This window comes from Eubalaena glacialis, chromosome 3, assembly GCF_028564815.1.
Source record: "Eubalaena glacialis isolate mEubGla1 chromosome 3, mEubGla1.1.hap2.+ XY, whole genome shotgun sequence".
Classification (NCBI taxonomy): domain Eukaryota; kingdom Metazoa; phylum Chordata; class Mammalia; order Artiodactyla; family Balaenidae; genus Eubalaena; species Eubalaena glacialis.
Genome location: NC_083718.1, coordinates 111,153,209 through 111,162,320, shown reverse-complemented (window position 1 = coordinate 111,162,320; position 9,112 = coordinate 111,153,209). Strand labels below are relative to the sequence as shown.

General features: G+C 39.0%; 1 protein-coding gene across 1 annotated transcript in view; it reads right to left on the bottom strand.

Moving 5' to 3' along the window:
- Positions 1-1,024: 1,024 nt before the first annotated feature.
- ALG14 (ALG14 UDP-N-acetylglucosaminyltransferase subunit) overlaps positions 1,025-9,112 on the bottom strand; it is a 101,608-nt gene continuing 93,520 nt past the window's right edge. The window contains exon 4 of the mRNA XM_061186296.1: positions 1,025-1,520. Within this exon, the coding sequence (XP_061042279.1) occupies positions 1,290-1,520 (231 nt within the window). The 3' untranslated portion in view covers positions 1,025-1,289. The remainder of the gene's footprint in view (positions 1,521-9,112) is intronic.

The following is a 9,112-nucleotide window of genomic DNA, read 5'->3' as shown; positions in this document are numbered from 1 at the left end:
TATTGCAGAGCTGCTGGGCCAGGCCCTGCATTAGGTGTTGTACTTCTGTTGTAGTTGACATGGCTCTTTAGGAGCACAGATTCTCAAGCAGGGCCAGCTAAATAATCGGCAAGGTCCAGTGCAAAATACAATGTGAGCCTCTTGTTCAAAATATGCTAAGAAATTCAAGAGAGAGACAGCAGAGTATTAAACCAAGTGTCGGGCCCTCCTAACTATGGGTCCCTATGTGGTCGCAGAGGCCACATGCCCATGAAACTGGCTCTGCTCTTAAGCTTGGGATCGAATTCTCGATTTGGCACTTACTAGTCATATGAGCTTGGAAAGTCATCTGTAAAATGGGGGTAATAACAGTCCCTACCTCATTGAGTTGTTATTAGAGTTAAATGAGTTAATATTTGAAAAGTGCTTAGAAGAACACCTGGCATACAACAAGCACTTAAGTAAATGCTAAGTAAATATATACTCTCCTGAGGCTACATATCTTAAAATGCCAGAGATAGCTATAGCCACAAAATCGTGAATTTACTATAACATTAAAAAAAATGTTTTGAGAGTTCGGCCCTGATAAACAGAACCATGTTTTTACTCGTATGACAGTAGTCACCTTCTAATTTATTTTAACAAACAAAAGATTTTAAAAGATATCCTGGAGTGAGGCCAACTACTCACAAAGCAAAACCAAAGAATAAAAACAGATACTGGTTTATGCGCTCAGTTCTGGAAGCCTGTGGAGTGCAAATTGTCATGAAGCCAATTTAATATAACTGCTTCCTTTATGCTGAAAGGATTCACTAGGGACCTCTCTGCTTCCATACAGGAAATAAAGCCTGTTGTGTCTGAACAAAAACTAAGAAATATTTTTCTTTTTCTTTCTATAATGCAGAATACTGTAAAAAAAAAAAAAAAAAAGCTGTAGAACAGGAAATGTGGCTAATCATACAAATTCTATATTTAGTTCTAGAAAATATTAGTAAAACAAGTCAGAAGATAACTTGCAGGTAGTGGTAAACACCTTTACACAGAATGGAAATTTGGAGCACAGAGGCATAAACACTTAATGGTTTATTAATGTTTGTTTTATAAAAGCAACCTCAGTTTCCTCACTGGGTTACTTATACATCTCTTTACTCTTGACCACCAATAATTCTCAGGATTCTCAAAAGCTTTTACGATAAACATGCAGTTTTTTGTTCCCCATTTATAGTGTACAATAAACATGCAGTTTTTTGTTCCCCATTTATAGTAAATATTGTTGACTGCAAAATTCTAAAGAAGTAAGTTGTCATTCATCAAACAATTCGCCCGAGGTAGACAGATTTGGGATATTTCTCCTTAAGAGTCGGCCACTGAACAATGAAGTAATCGGAGAGGTGAAACAGAATCTTTCCGGACAGGGATAAATGTTCCACTCGGCAGATGCTTTCAACGTAGACAATGATCACTTTCTTTATTCCTAGTATCCCAAGGAGAAGGGCAGATATACAGATAGGAACACATGTTCCTGGTCCGTTACATAACACCTTGGAAAAAGAAAAAAAGTTGAAGGTCAAATAAAAACACAGAATACTGCTCTAATTTTAAACTTAAAAACAGTCCAACATTAGGGAGGATTTTTTTATTATTCTAAGTCTTGAGCGATTCCTTGTTAAGATCCGGTCTGTAGCAAACTCGTGCAGTTAGAAGCCAGGTGGGGCTGTGTTGTCGGCTCTCCTGCTTACCAACTGTGTGAGTTGGGACAAAGCAGTTCACTTCTCTGCACCTGGGTGGCCTGTCCTGTGCTACAGGACGTGTGCACACAGTGCCTGGTGCTCAGCCAGCACCCACGGGATGGGTGCGTGTTGCTCTTCTCCGACTGCTTTGTGGATCTTGAATGTCACACAAACATATGGAAAACAGATAAAATCAGTTGTGATTCACAGTTTTCTCATATACTGACTTGTTCGTGTTGATTTTTTAAAGTAATCTAATTAATAGTTGGAGGACTGACATGTTAAGATATAGGAGAAAATGTCTTTAAATGACTAATTATGTAGAATATTTTTGTTGGAGGTAGAATCACTGTAGGAGTTCAATCCAACACATGGGATATTCGAGAGAAGGTTACTAAATGAATGAGATTTTCCCTCAAGAGAATTTAATCCACACTTGTGATCCAGAGAGTTTTAATGCTTTTGACTTCGGCGAATTTTTATAGAAAGCCACTGATTAAAAACAATTTAGTTGGTGAACCTAATAAGAGAAATAAAAATTTAACTCATGAGTAACTGCAAAGAATTTTTATAAGTTTTTTAAGAAAATGAGGGGAAAGCTATTACACAGAATTGTTGGTAAGATAATTTACTATTATTTTCAGAGGAGAAAAAGCATTTTGCACAGCATCTCAATCATATGCTCATGCTGACTGAATTAGTACAATCTAATAAAGCATTTTTTACCCCACAAATCATAAAACAGGAGATCTGTGGTCGTCTACACACGCCTACTGGGTATTACCTACAATGTCACATGATCGCTCCAGCACAAGGCCCACAAAACTTATCAGACATCAGAGAATCTTAGAGATGAAAGGGTCCCCAGAAATACTGTCTAACCATCCCAGCATTGCAGGGACCTTCCCCAACAGATGTCTGTTGGGGCTGTGAGACAAGGTGAGGGATATAACGGTTCGGTAAAGGTCATGTGAACTAAGCCCCACCCTTCCTGGAGGCAGGACCACCTGGAACACCATTCACAGAGCTTTGGGATCAGAGGGAGTAGCCTGCTTCAGGTAGGAACCAATCCTTTTTAGTCTTCCTTAGCTCCCACCTATGAGTTAAACCCCCTGCCTGTCTTTTATGAAGAACTTTTGTTCAGACTTTCTCCTGAAGTACCAGCTACTAAGCTGCTCTCCAGGCCAGCGCTCTTTAATCCCCACTGAGTTGTCCCTATAACCTTTCTTCATAGACCCTCAATGGAGCATAAAAGAAAGAAAATGGGACAGGGAGTCAGGAGAACGGGGTTAAACAAGCTGTGTACTAGCTCTGTGACCTTGGACGATGGTAATCATAATTACCACCTCAGCTCTCATTACCACTATTTATTAACAACACATCGTGGTCAGGTACTTTACTGAACATTTCACATGTATTCTTTTAGTTAATCCTCAGAGCAATCATTTGAGGCAAGCTTTCATATCCCTTTTTGCAGAATAGGAATCTGAGGCACAGAGAGATTGGGCCAGCTGCCTGATCACACATCTAGTCCAGACTAGATGACCTTTCCGTTAGCTCCAGGATTTGATAATTCTTTGAGTCTCATTTGTTTCTAGTTTTGTCTGAAGCCTAAGTTACAAGATTGTTCTGAATCCTTTCAGGGTTTAGAATTCTAAAAATCCTATTAATGCAAGGTTTCTCTAATAATGGCACTACTGACATTTTGGACCAGATTATTTTTCCTTGTGGGGCCAGTCCTGTGCATCGTAGAATGTTCAGCAGCATCCCCGGCCTCTACCCACAAGATTCCAGTAGCCAGGAAGATCAAGAATGTCTCCAGGCATTGCCAACTCTCCAGTTGCAAACCACTGTGTTCATGTATTCCCTAATCCTTGGATTATCTGTGTTGCTTTTCTCAATTTTTTTTTCCATAGTACAGAACAAAATAAAACCTACAGCTAAAAGATAATATAAAGGTCGCATGTTGGATCTTGAATGTCACAAAAATATTTTCATGTTTGTTGCCTTTAAAAAAAATGTACATATCCACATGTGTTCCTTTCAGTGTCTGGTCGGCCCGCTATACACAAGCTGTGAATACATTAATAGAGATGTCTGGATACAGGAGGGGAAGTGACTGGGCACTGGTGGGAGATGCTTTAATAACCTGCCATAGATCAGAGGCAAAAAGTAAAAGTGGAAATTAAAGGTATTTTGTTTATCTCTGTTGTATCTCTATTTTGAGGTACCTTACTACAAAAGTCCCAGAAACAATAAAATCACAAAACCCTAAACCAAGTATAAAAAAAAAAAAAATCTTAAGGAAAACTTAGGCAAAGGAAAGCTTCTTTTAATTAAGCACAGGTTTTAACTCTGAGTTTTACAGTAGCCTGGGCAAAAATTTAAAAATTGGGGATTATGGAGTTTCTATTATTTCATGGAGCATACCAGAGAGACTTATTCCAAGCACTAAACAAACTAGAATTTACTGAGATAGCCTGGGTAAAGACTTTAAACAATATAATGGTTAAGTTGTCTTTTTAATTTTATAAAAAACACAGAAATACTCTTTATATTTCTATTTCTTAAATCATAAGTTCTCAGTAAACGCAGGTACACTGCTCTTACTAACTCTCTACCTCACTACTTTGTAAGCTCCTTATGAGCAGGGTCAATTTCTAGGACAATCTATGTTTTGCACCTGGAACAAAATAGGCACTCACTAAATTCTGCTGAAAGAAAGGAAGGAAGGAAAAGGATTGAAGGATAAGGGAGGAGGGAATCCTTTACCTATCATATATGAAGTCAAACGTTCGCTTTGCCAGACTTGACCCTGTTTGTAGCTCTATCATACACATTTATCATGAACATAATGGCTGTGACTGACAACTTAAAAATTTTTTACTATCTCAGATCCATCGCCTTTTCCTCAGGGGAACCACTGTATCCCTTGCTCTCAACTTAAATGTTTGAATAGAGTTGACTCCACGCTCAACTATAAGGAGAGGACATATGACTCCAGTCTGACCAGTTAGATCATCAAATTTCCCTGGCCAAAGTCATCTGTTCAGGGAAGAGCATATAATCCAGTGAGAAACCACAAGACGTAGTGGGACATTTGTTGGGGCTACTGAGAGAGCAGTACCTTTTCTGTTGTACTGGCACCTAGGAGAATGTGGGCCTGGCAATGTTACATCTATCTTGCCACCATGTGGAGAGCTTGAGAATGAAGCCATCACAAAGCAGAAGAGAGCAGAGCTGAGTGATGAAGACAGGCCAGGTCCCAAAGATAGCATTTAAGATCCATGAATCCAGCTGTGCCTGAGGAAACCAGATCTACCCCTAGACTTGCCAGGTATGTGAGGGAATATATTCCATTTTTGCTTAAGCCAGTTTGAATCAGGACTTCTGTCATTAGCAATAAAAAGCATCCTAACTGACACAGCCCTTTATTTTGTCTAACTCCCTGACTAAGCTCCGACTGTCTGCAGTGCCAACCGGTAGGTGTTCATACGTGCCTGTTGGATGAATTAACAAATCAATAAACTTCTCTGAGAGCAGGAAATCCAAGAGATGTACTAAAGATAATATAAATTATGTGTCTAGAAAACTGAAGGAGGTCAGGGCTAAAATAAACATGAAGTCATAAGGATAGACGAGCCAGATCAAGGATCAAGAAGAGTTACAAGAGGATTGTTGTTCTGTAGATTTGGGTCACCACAGGTCAAGTCCTGTTGGCTGAGACATGACATCGGCATGCATGAAAAGACATATTTAACTAGGGTAGTCTGAACGTAACTCTTAGCCTAGTAGGAACCCCATACACAGAATACGGGCCAAGACCTTTGGGGTCCTGGGTTGGTTTGAAAGTCAGAGACCATAAAGTTGAGGGTGATCCAAGCATATGAAGGTGAGATTGAAAGCCAGATGGAGAGTCCAACTAGTCTGTAATCTAAAGAGACTGGACAGAAAAGCGGAGTCCAACTCTGAGACACTGGCCTGAAAACCAGACTTTTGGACACCAGCCTCTTGCTGGTGGAGGAGGAGGCTGGAGAGAGCTAACGAACTGAGGAACACAGCTGCAGGCAAGGTTTTACTGAGCTTCCAGGGCCATGGAAGAAGCTGGAGAACTAGAGCCCATTGTCAAAGCTGAGCTGGCTTGGGAAGACAGTCTCTATGGAGGTCACAGGTTCTGTCAAAACCAACACTTCCATATATAGGATATTGGTTCCACTACGTAGACAGGTAAAAGGGGAGATGAGGAAGGGAGTAAACACTGAGATGTAGGACTAGTCAGGAGACACAGGAAGAAGAGCTCGGTTGTAAGGCTTAAAAAGAAGCCTTACAGGTAAGGTGCTTAACAATGCATCCTTCTTTTTTTTCTTTGTTTGTATTTTATTGATACCCTTTATTTATTAATTTATTTTTTTAACATCTTTATTGGAGTGCAATTGCTTTACAATGTTGTGTTAGTTTCTGCTGTATAACAAAGTGAAACAGCTATACGTATACATATATCCCCATATCCCATCCCTTTTGCATCTCCCTCCCACCCTCCCTAGCCCACCCCTCTAGCTGGTCACAAAGCACCGAGCTGATCTCCCTGTGCTACGTAGCTGCTTCCCACTAGCTATCTATTTTACATTTGGTAGTGTATATATGTCAATGCTACTCGCTCACTTCATCCCTTACCCTTCCCCCTCCCCATGTCCTCACGTCCATTCTCTACGTCTGTGTCGTTCCTGTCCTGCCCCTAGGTTCATCAGAACCTTTTTTTTTTTTTCCCCAAGATTCTATACATATGTGTTAGCATACGGTATTTGTTTTTCTCTTTCTGACTTACTTCACTCTGTATGACAGACTCTAGGTACATCCACCTCACTACAAATAACTCAATTTCGTTTCCCTTTATGGCTGAGTAATATTCCATTGTATATATGTGCCACATCTTCTTTATCCATTCATCTGTCAATGGACACCTAGGTTGCTTCCATGTCCTGGCTATTGTAAATAGTGCTGCAATGAACATTGTGGTACATGACTCTTTTTGAATTATCGTTTTCTCAGGGTATATGCCCAGTAGTGGGATTGCTGGGTCATATGGTAGTTCTATTTTTAGTTTTTTAAGGAACCTCCATACTGTTCTCCATAGTAGCTGTACCAATTTACATTCCCACCAACAGTGCAAGAGGCTTCCCTTTTCTCCACACCCTCTCCAGCATTTATTGCTTGTAGATTTTTTGATGATGGCCATTCTCACCAGTGTGAGGTGATACTTCATTGTAGTTTTGATTTGCATTTCTCTAATGATTAGTGATGTTGAGCATCCTTTCATGTGTTCGTTGGCAATCTGTATATCTTCTTTGAAGAAATGTCTATTTAGATCTTCTGCCCATTTTTGGATTGGGTTGTTTGTTTTTTTGATATTGAGCTGCATGAGCTGCTTGTATATTTTGGAGATTAATCCTTTGTCAGTTGCTTCATTTGCAAATATTTTCCCCCATTCTAAGGGTTGTCTTTTCGTCTTGTTTATGTTTTCCTTTGCTGTGCAAAAGCTTTTAAGTTTCATTAGTTCCTACTTGTTTATTTTTACTTTTATTTCCATTTCTCTAGGCGATGAGTCAAAAAGGATCTTGCTGTGATTTATGACAAAGAGAGTTCTTCCTATGTTTTCCTCTAAGAGTTTTATAGTGTCTGGCCTTACATTTAGGTCTATAATCCATTTTGAGTTTATTTTTGTGTATGGTATTAGGGAGTGTTCTAATTTCATTCTCTTACATGTAGCTGTCCAGTTTTTCCAGCACCACTTATTGAAGAGGCTGTCTTGTCTCCAGTGTATATTTTTGCCTCCTTTATCAAAAATAAGGTGACCATATGTGCATGGGTTTATCTCTGGGCTTTCTATCCTGTTCCATTAACCTATATTTCTGTTTTTGTGCCAGTACCATACTGTCTTGATTACTGTAGTACAATCTGAAGTCAGGAAGCGTGATTCCTCCAGCCCCGTTTTTCTTTCTCAAGATTGCTTTGGCCATTTGGGGTCTTTTGTGTTTCCATACAAATTGTGAAATTTTTTGTTCTAGTTCTGTAAAAAATGCCATTGGTAATTTGATAGGGATTGCATTGAACTTGTAGATTGCTTTGGGTAGTATAGTCATTTTCACAATGTTGATTCTTCCAATTCAAGAACATGGTATATCTCTCCATCTGTTTGTATCATCTTTAATTTCTTTCATCAGTGTCTTATAGTTTTCTGCATACAGGTCTTTTGTCTCCTTAGGTAGGTTTATTCCTAGGTATTTTGTTCTTTTTGTTGCAATGGTAAATGAGAGTGCTTCCTTAATTTGTCTTTCAGATTCTTCATCAATAATGTATAGGAATGCAAGAGATTTCTGTGCATTAGTTTTGTATCCTGCTACTCTACCAAATTCATTGATTAGCTCTAGTAGTCTTCTGGTAGCATTTTTAGGATTCTCTGTGTATAGTATCATGTCATCTGCAAACAGTGACAGTTTTACTTCTTCTTTTCTGATTTGGATTCCTTTTATTTCTTTTACTTCTCTGACTGCTGTGGCTAAAACTTCCAAAACTATGTTGGATAACAGCAGTGAGAGTGGGCAACCTTGTCTTTTTCCTGATCTTAGATGAAATGGTTTCAGTTTTTCACCATTGAGAATGATGTTGGCTGTGGGTTTGTCTTATATAGCCTTTATTATGTTGGGGTAAGTTCCCTCTATGACTACTTTCTGGAGAGTTTTTATCATAAATGGGTGTTGAATTTTATCGAAAGCTTTTTCTGCATCTATTGAGATGATCATAGGGTTTTTATCCTTCAATTTGTTAATATGGTGTATCACATTGATTGATTTGCATATATTGAAGAATCCTTGTATTCCTGGGATAAACCCCACTTGATCATGGTGTATGATCCTTTTAATGTGCTGTTGGATTCTGTGTGCTAGTATTTTGTTGAGGAATTTTGCATGTATGTTCATCAGTGATATTGGCCTGTAGTTTTCTTTTTTTGTGACATCTTTGTCTGGTTTTGGTATCAGGGAGATGGTGGTCTCATAGAATGAGTTTGGGAGTATTCCTCCCTCTGCTATATTTGTGAAGAGTTTGAGAAGGATAGGTGTTAGCTCTTCTCTAAATGTTTCACAGAATTCACCTGTGAAGCCATCTGGTCCTGGACTTTTGTTTGTTGGAAGATTTTTAATCACAGTTTCAATTTCAGTGCTTGTGATTGGTCTCTTTATATTTTCTATTTCTCCCTGGTTCAGGCTTGGAAAGTTGTGCTCTTCTAAGGATTTGTCCATTTCTTCCAGGGTGTCCATTTTATTGGCATATAGTGGCTTGTAGTACTCCCTCATGATTTGTTGTATTTCTGCAGGGTCAGTTGTTACTTCTCCTTTTTCATTTCT